Below are 15,994 nucleotides of genomic sequence, written 5' to 3' on the forward strand. Positions count from 1 at the left end.
AGGTTCACGTGCAGCCTTTCGAATGATTCGCAAAAGAAAGAATCTGTTTCGCGTATTTTTTCTCCATTTTCTCGCTCCTAGCTCCACTCCACTCTGCCAGTATACCTACATAGCCCAGCTGGTTAGGATCGTGGGGTGCCCGCCACCTCCTGAGGAACTTCTTTCCTTCTGCCTCGTTCTGCCCCCCTCTCTCAACCATCAGAGTTGCCAAATAAAGCTTCGTACGCGTTGCCAGAGCGAACAGGAGGACTGAGATGTAGAATAGAGAACGTGGTGGTTCATGATAACGTTGATTGTTTTTGTTCACACTCCCAGTGCAACGAAACGCTCCACTCCTTAAAAAGGCCCTCAGATAATGCACCAAAAGCGGGAAGTTCTATGCAAACATGTTACGTCTTGATTGCAAGTAACGGGAAGCAGGCTATCGAAGCAAGTGAATTTGAATATTTCTTCAAGCGCGCGGCAGAAGCAACTTACGCTGTGGTCACTTCATAATGTCCAGGGTTCGACCAAAGTTTGTCTGGCGAGAAAAAATTATAGTTCAACAAAATATACAGTCGTCATTCGTAAATAACACAAAACAGCAGTTGATGTTTCGGCGCCGAATACCTTGATATGGGGCGCTGAAACGTCGATTCTGTATTTTTGTGTTTTTCTTGAACCTTATAAGATTCATGTATCAAAGGTTTTGTAGTTACGGAGCTTGCGTCCTTTTTTTGCAGTTCTGCATCTAAAAAATGACACGGAAACTGTGGCCGCACATGATACGATGTCCATTGAACAAAGTGTATTTACGGATGTTGCGTCCTTTTTTTGCAGTTCTGCATATAAAAATGACACGGAAACTGTGGCCGCACATCGTACGATATCCATTGAATAAAGTGTATCGAGCAGGGAACATTTTCATAAATTATTTGTATATAAAAGTTGCGTGGAAATCAAGATGGCATGACGCTTCGCTGCTAAAATTGAAGCTGTAACTGCAGATCAACCGCCATGCATATACCGAACCAGCTGGTCTATAAAAGTTAATAATACAGTAACAAAGGAAGAAATAAGTGCTATATGTCGTCATATTAAAATAACGGATTGATGCAAAATAGATTAGACATACTGGGCCATTATGGAATACCTTCATTCGATAGCGCTTCCGTAGTTTGCCTCACCACGAGAGTTCAGTTGTAAGATACGAGCCCGGTAACAAATATCAAAACTCCTAGACAGCCTATCGACAAATGTAGTCCTTTCGCAGAGAGAAATTGATTGCGTGAACAGTATGGACAAATTATTTTAAGAGTGGCGACGTAGATGAGCCAGACACGTTGCTTTTGCAAATGCTTTTATTGTCATATATACTGGTGCCCTTGAAAATTTTAAGCTCAATAACTTTTGAAGCGTTGAAAAGCGACGAATCTCATGGTTCTCAAAGGGCAGGCGTAGTTCGGTTTTCAAAAGTGGCCCACAGGTGTGATCGATGCCGCAGTCCTCGGTAGGGAAGGTGGCCCTAGGGACTTTTGCGACGGACACCACCGCTTGCTGCCTGATCTTCGTTCGGGGTCCACCGATTGCACACCTTGATGCGCTCTAGAATCTCGGTCATTGTGCGGTCAATGTAGTCCACACTCACCTTTCCGCAAAGGAAGAAAAGAAATGAAGCAAATGCTTCATGTTAGAGCGGCGTTTCATTTATTTATTTATTTATTTATTTATTTATTTATTTATTTATTTATTTATTTATTTATGCTGTTAGCCAAAGGCCGTTACAGGGTGGGGTAAAGAAATACACTTCACTTGTTGACACAAGCACTACAAAATGAAGTCAAGAAAGACAACACAAAAGGCAGTATTTAACAGAGGAACAACCCAACAGGTATATTAATTAAGGTTTACACAGTAGTGATCAACGATTGGAATTGTAGCATAACTTCCTACAACACACTTTACGAAGGCTATATCATATACATAACAAACTTCAGCGTCGTAGAAAATTTTCCTATCAACGTAACGTGCATTATAGAAAAATACACAAAAAAGGGAACATCTCCAGGTAGAAGAGAGGAGGTAACAACGCCTTGATGTGGTTACCTAGAGGAGTAATATGCCATTACCATCTTTTCAAATTCCTCGTTGAAATAATTTGAGTTATGCTATGGGGTAGTGCGTTCCATTCTTCAATCGTTTTTGGGAAGAGAGAAAATTTAAAGGTGTCAACCTTTGTAGGGATAGGCACAAACTGGTCCTCATTGCTAGATGTAACAACCCGTGAAATTCCAAACGTTCTGTTTTCTATGAGTCTGTAGGGGTTGAAGTTAAAGTAGTTGTGTTTCATTAAGTGTATGAATTTTTATTTAGCCACTTTTCGTCACAATGAAAGCTCGGGCAATTTTAGTTGAGTCAGCATTTCGGTCGCAGAGTCTATATACCTATATTTCGACATTATAAACCTTGCTGCACGCCTCTGTATATTTTCCACATTTTTGCTTCGCTTTTTGTATGTATGTGACGAATTCGAACGCGAAAGCGTTCGAATTCGTCAAGCACGAGCGCAATAACGAGGATGTACGCACGCTCCGATGTCTTCCTTCGGTCGCAAAGGAATCAAAGTAACTGATAGACAATTTTGACGTCTCATTTCTTTCTGATGCAATACGTAGCTAACGACCCACTTATCATGCCAGGAAAAGTCATTTACTCGAGGGCAGGCTGCTAATCATCAGGAGGAAGTTCTATAACGCCAGACTACCGTTTCGCTTTCAGAGAGCGCCGAGAACTCTGCATAGTTTTTATGTAAACAAGGCTGGCTACGCGAGCCACATTCACATTACCATAGCATTTAAAACCCTATATGTGAGACCCTCCGAAAATGCACTGCAGTCAAGGACGTCGTCTTCTGTTGTATTGAAGTCTGTGAAAAAGTGCTTTCTCTACTAAGTATCCTGCTTGACTTTTGGGAGCTGTCCACATTAAGACCACGTTGGTTTGCACGTCGTCGTGAGGTGCGGTGTTTTACGTGCACGACAAATTGATTTTAAAGCGAGGTCTGATACTTTCAAAGTGTATCGAGATTTGGCTATACAGCTAAAGTGGTTGCTTGGGCGCCTTGGTACGACATAGTGAAAAAGAAACACAGGGAAAAACGAGAGACCAGACGAAAAGAGACACAGACATAGGGGACTTTCTATGACCCTCTTCGTCTGGTTTCTCGTTTTTTGTGCTGTTTTTTTTTTCACTTTGGCTATACAGAAGTGGCAACATAGGTTACGGCTAGAAAATCTGCAAGGTAATTCTAATGAAAACGCACGGCTCGTACTGGGGCTCACAATTAGCTTAAATTGTGTCGATTGTTGTTTACTTCATTGTTTACTTCATTTTAAAATTTTTTGACATATGGTACTTGAAGTTATTTTTTTTAAGCACTGCACCAAAATAGCAAGAAACCCTTCACAGAAGTGTGACTGAAATTATGAGCGTATGACAAGCAATAGATTAGTTATGTTTATTTTATATTTTTCGTCGTATGAAAATTGTCAGGTATGATTGTGTTTTTCATCATAAAAATGCACCTTGATTGACTATTGATTCTGCTTCCCTATATGTATTTGCCACTAATAGACACACGGGAAAAGCTTGTTTGTTATCCCAAATGTATCCGAAAAAAAGGTCACACAATATAAAAATTGTGTTTTGTTTCTAGAAAAACGCAGCAATTGTAAAGAGGTACAGGCATATTTCCTCAAAATGTGTCACAAAAGAGGGACACAAAACTATTTTCGACACCGCGAGTGCATAAGTGTGATACACGTTTTTAAAAATAAGTAAATCCTGCCTGAGGTGATCGATAAATTCGCTAACTAAATTGTTTGAGCAACGCAGTTTGCCTAATTATGTTATGGGCTATATAAGCGGTTGATGGTGTCCAGATGATGCGTGTGTGTTCGCCCAAACCAATGCTAAAAGTCCTTTAAAGCCTTGTGTAAGTATTCCATTATTAAAGGGCCCTGCGGCCTGAGTTACGCGCGTAGATATCACTGCTTCTCGAATGGTGGATCACACCGATATCGTGGCGCGAGCGGGAACGCCAAAAAATAAATGGTTATAATTTTATTTCTGCGGAGAAACTACATTGTTCTCAGACTACAGCGACACACAATGGCTATTTCTGTGATCGGAGAAGCGCCGCGTCATGACGTGCGAGTGACGAGATTGGTCGTTCGTTTTGATTGCTTTGACGCCATTGGTCACACGTTATATCCATGTGGTCACAAATAGGCCAACGCTATGTTGTGCTGAAAATGATAAAAACACATTTTTTCCTTCATCAGATACAAAAGCATTCCTGTTTTCAATTATAAATATTTTAAAGCAATGGCGGAACAACTCCAGGAGCACTAGACAACGCCACCACGAGAGTTACTACGCTCCCTACGGGAGGAAAGTGGGCATAGGTCTGCCAAATTATGTTCAACGGATGCGCAGTGAATATACTCGTCGGGCACGCAGAAAGCGACGTGGCGTCTCCCGCGTTGGTGGCCTGCCTTATTTGCATTCGCCTGCGCTGAGTCAGATTGCACTCAAACAGCGCAGGTGTTCTACAGCATCGCGTCTGCGGGTAGAATGACGCGTGCAACGGCAATATTGCAGCGTTCGGTTGATTCCGGGTGCAGCGCAGGGCATGAAGCGGAGCTTATACGTGCAACAACAAGATTGTGAGCTAAGTGATCTAAGTGAGTAATAAAGCAAATCGCAAGTTTTTTTAGGTGCACTAGCGGAGTTAACTAAAGTTTAATTAGGCAATTAAATTGTGTCCAAAGTGAACCGGAGTTGCACTGCACTTAGAGAAGCTGTATATGGCCATAGGCTTTGAGCAAAAGTGTATCCGTTTGTCGAGTCCCACGCTCAAAGAATTATGCAGTGAAGGCTGCTTCACTCCCACAGCTTTCTTAAGCACGCTACGATCTAATGGCTAAAAAGCTCGCTTGCACATGTTTTACAGAAAATATTGCAATTCTTTACTGCGTGCACACAAGCTTTTCTGACGTGGCCACAAAGCGCGAACTATGTATTTAAGGGCGCTTAAAGAAACTTCAAGAACGAATGGCGGCACCATTCTAATCGGTGGTCAGAAGACTGTTGTGTGTACAGTCTCACTGGCAATTACTGAAAAAGTTAAGTTTGTCCCGAACCATCATTGGCAGCTACTTCAAAGTTCGAAAAAGCATTGGCGATGGAACTGACGGAAACAAGTTGGTGCAACAGCCGAGCCGTGGGTCTGTAAATTTGCCTTCGCCACGCAAATCTTAAACCTCTGACGTCATTTTGCCTCACGTGACGGCGCTCGCCGAATGGCAGTGGAAGCGGCGCAAGGACCAAGTGTGCTAAACTCTTTTGCCTGTGGTAGCATAGGCGCTATAACAGAGTCACTGAAAAAAAAAACACCATCTCCTATATTAAGGGGAACCATGAGTAACATGTGAAATAGCGAATGGATTGGCTTTAAGTTCGTTTCTACACGGGTATACCTTGCGCGATGTTAACGCGCCCTTGCAAGTGGAACACACCATCAGTTCAGTGTAGTTCCTGCTGCTGTTATTCGTCCCAAACTCTTGTTGAAGCACGCCACGCAGATTCATCGCAACGACACGCGGGAGCATATTTGTTCATCGTGCGGTTGCAGAATCTCGTTTTCCGACGCCATGAACAGAATACTGCTGAAGGAGTATAAGAGGGAGATGCCAGAGCGTCTTAGCGCTAGTGCGTGAGCGCGTTCTGGCATTGTTTGGCCCAGCTGTTGCGTATGCACAGTAAGAATAGCGCAGCGGATTAAGCTCAACCATAAACTGCTTCACAATAATATTTCCATGGTATACCGCTATGGTCCCGTGAATAATAGTACCGAAAAGTTAGGCTGCATGCGGGCAACATTAAGCGGTGACAGCTAATTTTATTTTGAGGCCCTCCGGCCAGTTGCTGTTGTGCGTGGAGAGGAGACTAATCTTTTCGTCCGACATCGTGTTACGCTCGCCTGAACTGTACTATGTGGGCTTAATTCTTCAATAGGTTGGTATAGAAGCGAGTTTGAGTTATCGATGATTACGAATTAACTGCGCCGCAAGCCACGTAATTGTGAATCTAATTTATGGCGAGTATCTCCGTCTACTCCCAAACTCTCTTCACGGCCATCATTTCTTCATCAATTTCGTTTCGTGCCACGGGTGCGTTCGCTTAGTACGAAGGTGTTCGCTCGGTACAGGCACTTCACGCAAGAAACCATTTATTTCTACACTGAGTGAATATTGCGTGTTTGAGCTAACATTGCAGTCTGCTGAATGTGCAGTCACTGTTCAGGAAACGGCGACACATTTGTAAATGTGTTGTTATTTCCTAACCAATTCGTAAAAAATGTAGCTGGTTAGAACACCTAAATGACACGTGAAGAGACGTGTTCTTGAGATTTTGCTGTGCTCCGCGGCATATATGTTTTTTTTTGTTCAAGTTGGAAGCGCGTAAGCAGTTGAAAGTTCGGTTCAGTTTATACTTTCTTTGCGTCATGCGCGCATATTAAGGTTTTGTTCACACAGTACTTTTTACATTTTTGCTCAGAAATAGCGAAGCCGAAATATTTTTCTAAGCCTATGGTAAACAATCACATTATCTCAATTAGGTTCTGATAATGTATCTAACCAATAAGCTCTGCAATATTTGCTAATGGGAAACAGTCTTTCCTGTTTATCTGAGCACTTGGAGTACAATGGAAGTCTATACAAGGTTAATTAGGACGAAAAGAAAAGAAGCGCGAAATGCACGTTCTATTTATATATATATATGTACATGAAGCTGTTCGAAGTGGCCCAACCACGAGTGTAACTCACTGGAAATGTAAAAGATACCTGTTTTCATTGTGAACATCAACTGTATTGTGAAGGTACACTCGGTGGAATACAGCGTGTTAGCATCCTCGTTTTTGCAATAAATTAGCCTAATAAAATCTCCTGATAGCGTTTTGTATGATCAAGTTTTATGCGGAATCTATCAGTCACGCTCGTGTTTTGCGACACAGCAAATGATCACGCCACAATGGCCTTCAAGGTCTGCCCATAAAGAGTTATTTTACTTGCTTTTAGATATTTCTGTGATGGGTGACCTGTTTTCTCCTAATGCATGCGCAGTCTGTTCAAAATATTCAGACATAATCAACCGAGCAAATTGAAGAGGTTGTAGTGCGTTGTTTGAATCACTGAGCAGAGAATTCGCATAGGGTGAAATACTTTTCATTTCTTATGTGATTCTCAAAAAGAAAAGAAAAGTGAGCCCCGTAACTGTCTGCATCAGTGTGCGACACCTCAGCGGTAGCTCACGAGGGATTGGGGTAAGGAGGGATTAAAAAGATAGGATTAAAGGTATACAGATACAGAGGGGGACGGAGAAAGCATGGCGCAGGGACAGCGACACCAAGAAGCTAGGAGAAGATACCAAAGATGGACATGGTCGCAGGAGCCCTAGGACGGGGAACCACTCAGTGAGAGCTCTTGTCGGCGGCAGGAAATGGCGTAGGGTGAGCCAGTCGACCACAGCTGTGCTCTCCTCGGAGATCGCAGGGGCATAACCGATCGGCACGATACCCAGCGAGCGAGTCCAAATATTCTGTCACACGAGTTTATTTCCAGCGAACTTCTCGTAGATTACTTCAGAAACCAGTGTTCTTGGAGGGAGCAAATTCTCTGGTTTTATTGATATGTGCGGTTTAACGTCCCATAACCACCATTTCATTATGAGGGACACTGCAGTGGAGGACTCCGGAAATTTCGACCACCTGGCGTTCTTTGATGTGCAACGAAATTTGAGCACACAGGCTCACGGCATTTTTGCCTCCATCGAAGATGCAATCGCCACAGCCGGGATTCGATCCCGCGACCTGCGGTTCAGTAGCCGAGTACCTTAGCCACTGAACCACCGTGGCGGGGTGAGCGAATTCTCTGAGATCAATTCTCTGCAGTCATGTAGAAAGCAGTTCTTCGGCATCTTCTCTGCACGGATTGCGAAAATAAACGAGATTCTCAGGTCACGTTCAGTTTCTGCTAAGCTATACTTCCTCGCATATGCATGTCAGGTTAAAAAACCGCAGAAATACTTCTAGAAACGGTGCTTATGCGAAAATTATGGCCGCGCTGCGCGTTCAACGTGCGTGCACCGACAGCGCTTGGAAGGGATGTGGCGTTGCGAAGTCATGTGATGTGAGTGAGCCAATCGCATCGACGGTGGCGTGCAGGAAACGGATGTCACACTTAATTTTTTTTAAAGCCGATAGTATTTCTTGGGGACTTCGGACGCAAAAATTTTTGTCGGCCTCTCAATACATATGCCTGTTTGTCTGCCCGCAATGGTACCTTAAACGGCATCAAAGTGGCGAAGCGGTACTCCAAACGGCCGACCCCATCCGCAGCACCCACTAATACTGCTTAAGATTCAGCGTTCATACTTGTGCGATTGTCAATTAAAAAGCAATTATTGTGCATATCTGAGACACCATAAAAACACTTCAATATTGTGTATGTGTCTCTAACTAGAAAAGGCATACATAAGTAATTATAAGGACCGTAGCGTTTATCACGTTCGGCGAGTAGGCAACGCTTGCACGAAAAGGCAAGTATTTCCAACGCTTAGCTAAGACGACACGGCGGTGGCACCTACGTGTCGCCTCGCGTTTTACACATTATGACCACCGAGACGGGCGCGTAGGGCGCGCGCGCTTCGTTTTCCTAGCTAACTGCCAGATGGCGCTTTTGTCTCACGTGGGGCGTGACTTGATGCAGTCGTTCGCCTCCGCTGCATGCTAGAGACACTAACGTCACGCTTCTAGCAAACAATTACCAAATTTTTTTGTGCAGGACATCAAATAAACGTTTTGTTCGCTCTCTCCAGATGCAAGAGTATCGTCTTTCGACGACATTTGCAGTGTAACATGCAAATACGGGGCCAATATTTCTTGGGTGAATCGAGCCACCCAAAAGCGACGCTCGCGGTGATTGGAACCGGCTTTTTAAAAGTTAGTGGCAGAGTGACAAAGCGATACGCTAAAGAAGACTTTTTTCTCGTTGACTGCTGAGGATTGAGGCTAATAAGTTCCGTTGTTACACAAATTTCGATCATTCTTTTTTCGTTCATCTGAATATTCTGCACTGCAGCGCTCACAGACAAAAAAAAAAAAAAAACATCGCACCCCTCCCTCCCCCCGGGCGGCGCCAGCACGCATCGTGACCTGAGCAAGTTCATTCCGCCGATGGCGGCACCCCTCGATGGATGAGGCCCTGCACAAGAAGCTCCAAAGTTCAAGAAACTCTCACAGAGCGCGAAAAATTTGAGCGCTGGTAGTGGACATCTGTCTTACAACCAGATGGGGCTGCGCTATTGCTGTTCCATTCAATGGCCAACCATAAGTTCAAAATACTATTGTCATAACTGAAGGCTATACTTCTTTAGAGACTGCTCAACTTTAATGAAAAAAAAACTGCTGTTTACAACAGGTTATCTTATCGAGTACTGAGTCACCAGTATTTTGTAATTGTTTTTGTTTTATATAGGTGACTCGTTTCAGCCTTTATCATTATCTTAATACTTGTGTTCGGCGGCAAAGGTGGTGCGTTCGAATGGGTCTCGTGCTGTCTCGTTTTAGTGTAAATATTTCGTGGCGCGGGCGCTGAGAGAAAAAGAATTCGGTCTGTTTCTTTTGACTAACTAAAATGCTTTCGCTGAGCTCGTCCAACTAACTTCGGCAGAACGAACGGATTGGGGAAGCTTTGGCGCGATGAACATAATTTCAAGTCACGCCATTTTGAAGGCACTTATTGACTTATCGATCGTCGAAATAGGCGTGGTCTCTTCAACTTTCTCTTGACTTTAGATGCAGCGAATAATTACGACATGCGAGAGACATTGGATGGAGATTCCTGACCTCGATCTTTTTCACATTTTGAATGATGTCCATGATGCAGCCAGCCACGCGGGGATCTTGGCCGGCTACCAGCTCCGGGTTTGGCAGAGACGCCCTGCGTTCACCGTTGTCAGCCGTCGACTCGCCCTTAGAGAGGGGGTGCCTGCACAGCGAGCGATTTCAGTGCACAAACGCATGCATCCAATAGAGCGCCGTCAAGCATAATATGCAATATGTAGGACTGCGATGAATGGCCATTCAAATAATAACTTTAAAGGCGTTCGGAAATCCATGTATTGCGCACATTCCTTTATTTGCTTTTTTTCCTAAAAGAGGAATACACATTTAGACGGCAAACATTTGACAATATTTGTTGTTCTTTTAGTATGACTTTCTTGTGAATATGTGGGCTAAGTAATACAGAATCCTGGTATAATTTTTCAAAAGAAAATATGCTTTACAGAAATGCGTTTGGATGGGCGAAATTATAAAAAGTACGTGTGTTGCGTGACCAGAAGTCTAATGTCGATAGTCTCCTAGCACACCTAAATTCATTTAGGCTGGCGATTCCATTCACGGCGGAATGTGAAACAAACAACATTCTTCCTTTACTCGACATTGTAATTTCGCAATGCACATGGTCTATAAGGTGGCGTGCAAGGTTATTTGAAATGGTGGATTCAAAAATTATAGAATTGTTGACTGCGCGTCCAAGTCGCAGTACCTCGGGCTTATCTGCCTCGTTCCTTAGCTCGCCCATAGAGTGTTTCCTCATTTTTCGCCATTCAAAGCTGCGAAATGCTGCTGCCTTTTACAAAGCTGCTATGGGAAGGAAACATAAGGAGTCAATCATTCGTTCGAAGGTGGCTGGGGCGTTACAAAGGCCGAAGGGCATGAACTTGAACAGATATAGGCCATAGGAATTGATGAATGCAGTCTTTTCACTGTCTATTTCATCTACCTCTATCTGCCAGTAGACGGAACGAAATCTATAGAGAAAAAATAGTGGGACCCATAGAGGCAATCAAAAGCATCATCAATTCGTGGTACAGGGTACACGTCTTTTTTTGGTAATTTTGTTGAGGTGCCGATAATCAACGCAGAAACCACATGCACCGTCTTTCTGGCGGACTAGCACTACAGGAGAAGCCCAAGGGCTTTAGGATGGCTCAATGATGTCCTTGGCGAGCCTTTTGTCGACCTCACTTTGGATAATGTGACGCTCGGCCACCAACACCCGATATGAACGCCTATGAATAGGATGCTCATCACCAGTGTTTATGCGGCGGGTCATACCAGTAGCTTTCCCCAATGGACGGCCACTGAGTTCAAAAACGTCGATGTAGGACAGGAGAACCAGGCGGAGCTCGTCAGTCTGCTGCGGCGTTAAGTTGGAAGCGATCATCGACGTAATAGCGCTGTAGAAGCAAGTGTCAGATTGATTTTGAGTGTTGGGGTCAGAAGAAGCGGCCATCGTAAAAGCATCTACCGCATTGTCTTCTAAGGTGCAGAGCAACGCCAAAGAGATCCCTTGTGACAGCACTTTAGGCGTCAAGCTAAAGTTGACAACTGGAAGACACGTGGGATTTCCTGCGACGGACGGAATGGAGTGCGGCAATGCAATGCCACGATTTATTAGGACATCGGTGATGGGGGTGAAAACATAGTCACCGTCGGGAACTGGCGGTATTGAGGCGAGCTCTATGTACGTCAGTGTCTGTGGAGGGAGGCGCGCATGTCCCGTTGTGCAGAGGTGACTCGGCCGTTCTGCAAGCGGTTATGATGCGGGCAAGTGTAGACGGAGCGTACTGGTCGATCAGTCTATGAGGGCAGAATGCGCGGACAGGAAGTCGAGGCCTAAGATTATGTCGTGGGGGCATTTATAAAAGATGGTGAAGAAAACAACTGTGTGTCGATCAGCAATGCTTACGTGAGCGGAGCACATTCCAACGATAGATGCTATTCCGCCATCCGCGACACGGACGAACTGAGTGGTCGTAGGTGTGAGATCCTTCTTCAGCTTGCGGCGAAAATAACTCCTCATCACGGAAAGTTGAGTGCCAGTGTCGGCAAGATCAGTGACATGTACGCTATTTACTTGTACGTCTATAAGGTTACGTTTTGTGCGTATCGTCAAGAGAGGGTTTTCTGTCGATGGATGGATGGATGGATGAATGAATGAATGGATATGGCTGTGCCCTTTAGATCGGGCGGTGGCTAGCGCCACCAAGCCGTAATACTTAATGAACCAAAAACTAGATTTATATATATATATATATATATATTCCTTTAAATAGTGAAGTGGAGAATTCGTACTTTGCAGTGAAGAGTTTAATTTTCACTCGTGCCTTGACTTTAGCCACCAATCAGATAATCTCCTTCTAGTTAATTATACTCGCTTAAAGTCTATTTTGCCTTCCCTGTCCCTAAACCCCAGTACTTTGAAAATCTCTGCGCCATCATCCTGAACTATCGAGTGAAGCCGTTTACAAACCATTTTCAAGTGTTCAGCACTTTCTTCTTCCTCTCCACACGCACTGTATACCGTGTCTACCCCTTCGTATTTGGCCCGATATATTTTGGTTCGCAATACTCCCGTCCTGGCCTCAAACAGTCGAGAACTACCCCGAGTATTATCATAGATTCTTTCCTTGGCAATTTCCTGCTTAAAAGTTTGATAGATGTCTAGTGCGGACTTCTTAATCATACCGATTCTCCACATATTGGTCTCAGCTTCCTTCACCTTCTTCTTAACCGATACTTTTTTTTTGGTTTGGCGCCCTGCTGTTTTCTACGTATTTACCAGTCAATTTTCTGGTTCGCTTCCTTCATTTTGTATCGAAATTCTTCATGTACAAGTAGCTGAATACCTTCCTAGCCAAACGCTCCTGCCCCATTTTTCTCAATCGCTTCTCAAATTTTATCTTGCTGCTAGCTTCCCTGCCCTCAAATGATGTCCATCCCATATAACCTTGTACTCCCTGCTTTGGTGTATTCCCGTGAGCTCCTAAGGGAAGCCTACTTATTCCACGTTGCTTAATTTCTAATCTTGCTTGAACTTATGATCTCATGCACAAGACCTCATTGCCGAACGTCAGACCTAGAACCATGACCCCTTTTCATATTCCTCTCACAACATCATATCTATTGTAATTCCACAGTGCCCTGTTTTTCATTACCGCTGCATTCCTGTTACCTTTAGTCGTCACGTATGTTTCGTGTTCCCTTAGGTAGTCGGCCCCAATGCTTATCCATACGCCCAGATATTTGTATATATCTGTTATCTCTAGCGTGACCTCCTGTATTCTAAGCTCACTACCTTCATTGTCATAAAAATCATGACTGCTGATTTTTCCTTACTGAATCTGAAATCTAACCTATCTGCCTTATTACCGCAGATGTCCACAAATCTCTGCAAATCTTCCTTGTTGTCGGCCATTAGCACTACATCATCTGCGTACATCAATGCTGGTAGTGCCTGTTCAATCAGTTTTTCTTGTTTCACGAAAGAGAGGTGAAGCCCAGTCCACTTCCCTGTAATTTGACCTCTAATCCTTGTAGGTACTTCCGTCAGTCCGAGTGATGCAGCGCCACCTTCGGAAGCTGCAACACTTGGTTTTCCGTCGAAAAACCTTGTGGGAAGGTGGTGAAAGACTGTCGGCGGGGCTTTGGAGAACGAGACTGGCGACGTTGGGGGAATAGAGAGCGGGAGTAGCTGTCTTTAGTAGCAGGTTACTGGGCAAAATGGTCACGGCTGGCCTCATGGCGATAGGCAGAACGCGCATCGAAGGGACGTGCAGGGACGTGCAGGGACGTGGAAGGGCTTGTGCAGGAGGAACCCAGCGACTTCTGCAATGGCTAGAAATGTGCCCGATTTGGTGACATGAGAAGCAGATTGGCTTGTGATCGTGTGTTCGCCATGCGGATGGATTACGGAACGTTGAGGGAGAGCTGGTCGGGAAGGGACGTGCAGGCGTGTATGGGGGCTGGAAGTCGGGGCAGGGAGGTGGTGAAATAGAGTGAATTCCCAAGCTGGTGATTTCCTGCTGGATGACTGCTTGAATGAGGGGCTACATAATTGGAGGAGAGGGGTCAGGGCACGTTAGTCCCACCTTAGCTGGAGCAGCCGCTTCAAGCTCTCACCTGAAGAGTCGCGTCAAGTTGTCACAGGTGTCTGGTGGATGATATGTGTCGAGACACAAGGATGTCGCAGCGGTGTTTGGAAGGCGCTGGAACTGATGGGAGATGCGCCTGCTTTCACCTTGTTGGAACTGGCGGCATTCTTGAATAATTGCATCAACAGATGACACATTGTTGATTACCAACAAGCTGAAAACATCGTCGGCGATACCCTTTAGAATATGCGCAACTTTGTCAAGCTCCGACATGTTTTCGTCAGCTTGGCGGCATAGTGAGAAGACGGCCTGATTGTAACTGATGTAGGACTCCGTGGAAGATTAGGCGCAAATCGACAACTCATTCTTCACAGCTTCACGACGACCAAAGGGGTTGCTGAAAAGCTCACGGATCTTTTTCTTGAAGCTGTACAAGCTTGTAATGTCATGCTCGTGGTTGTTAAACAAAACACGAGGGATTACAACGAGATAAAAGATGACGTTCGCAAGCATATGTGTGGGGTTCCACCTTTAAGTGGCGCTGCCGCGTTCGTAGAGGCGTAGCCTATGTCGGAATCCTCGAGAACACGCCAGGGTTTTTGAGGGCGGGAAGCGTCACGAAAGTTGTTGTAGGAGCTGGGTTGACAGGCCGGGAAGAAGGGCGGGCAACCGGGGAGGATGTAGCCGAGTCTCGAGTGGTCACGTTAAAAGCCGCGAAGGAGCGTCCGCTTCGGAATTCCGTGACGAGGACGGGGATCGCACAAGTTCACCAAATATGTTACATGAAGTAGACCGACTCAGAGGGGTAGTCATAGATGTATTTTCAGCCGGTTAAGCGAGCAGCGCCAGCCACAGAGATTTGCTCACGCCAGTCTATATGCTTTTCTTCTTCATCTCCATGCACTGGCACGCAGCAATATTTACAACATATGTACATAACGTAAACGAAGAAGCTTCCGACACTTGATGCACTCGCATTTTATAGGCACCGAGACTCTCGAGGAGGAGGGCACCGCCCATTGTTGGGCGCGCACAGCGACTCTGAGGGACGCGTCCAGCATCTTTGACGAACGCCTCCGGTGTCCGTGAAAGACTCGCCAGTGGCTCTTAGAGCAACACCAGCAAGGGGGTTGAGAAAGCACTGCCCAGTGCATAGCGAGTTCATGACAGCATCTCTGCTGGGCTGACGATGAACTAATGGACAAGGATCTGAAGCTACTGTCTGGAGGGTCACTGTTTAGGAGGCCGAAGTGTCCACTCTTGCCAATGCCGGGAACAGCTGATGGCGCATAACGTCGGACCCGGCTAGACGTCGTGGACTCAGCTCTGACCTCCGGGCTCGCCCTCTGCAGATGCGCCATCACAGTGAAACCCACAAGCGCTATACACTACCCCCTAAGACCTGCCAGGCTCATTGTACAAGAATGAGTAAAGTTGGCAAGCGAGAGGAAGAAGAATTCGCGGCCCACTCAAGCAATCGCGTCCCATACCAGACGGAGGGACTGCTTTACCACCTGGCTTGATCCGATACACAAATACACTTTGTAACATAGTTCGTTGGCACGCGCTTCTCAAATCCCTTGGATGCATAACGGAATCGCCCTCCAGGCGCAGCATTGACGGGGCTCTATCCGAAAAAACTTGTTTCCAAACGCATGAAGGCAGGAGCATCTGAACGACATTGGCCTGCATCCAAACGCCTTTCTCTGCCTCAAATCGAGAATTCGATTCCTCTCTCTCTACCTCTGTATCATTGTCCGTGTCTTCGGTCTTCGGTCATGCTTATGGAGTTCATTGTAGTAACGAGTGACATACCCGGATCGGCAGCTACAAGCTCAAAAGTTTCTGCCTGACATTCACCCACGCTAACCGAGAGGCATTAGCGTGTTATTTCAATGGAGCCCTTCCGGAGAAACTCTACCTCCGACTTTGTACTCGGTGCTTTGACGAG

The 15,994-nt window shown here is 45.3% G+C and overlaps 1 protein-coding gene across 2 annotated transcripts in view; it reads right to left on the reverse strand.

Annotated features, from left to right (window-relative positions):
• The window catches only part of LOC142776786 (uncharacterized), a 104,954-nt gene that overhangs the window by 78,194 nt on the left and 10,766 nt on the right, over positions 1-15,994 (reverse strand). The window contains exons 2-3 of one of the 2 annotated variants that reach the window (XM_075881143.1): positions 9,950-10,091; positions 1,327-1,627 (exon numbers count right to left, since the gene is read on the reverse strand). The exons of the other annotated variant lie outside the window; for it this stretch is intronic. Of the exons in view, the coding sequence (XP_075737258.1) occupies positions 1,505-1,627; positions 9,950-10,091 (265 nt within the window). The 3' untranslated portion in view covers positions 1,327-1,504. Of the gene's footprint in view, positions 1-1,326; positions 1,628-9,949; positions 10,092-15,994 lie in introns of those variants that run through there. 2 annotated transcript variants of the gene reach the window in all.

This window comes from Rhipicephalus microplus, chromosome X (genome assembly GCF_043290135.1).
Source record: "Rhipicephalus microplus isolate Deutch F79 chromosome X, USDA_Rmic, whole genome shotgun sequence".
In the NCBI taxonomy this organism is placed as follows: Eukaryota; Metazoa; Arthropoda; class Arachnida; order Ixodida; family Ixodidae; genus Rhipicephalus; species Rhipicephalus microplus.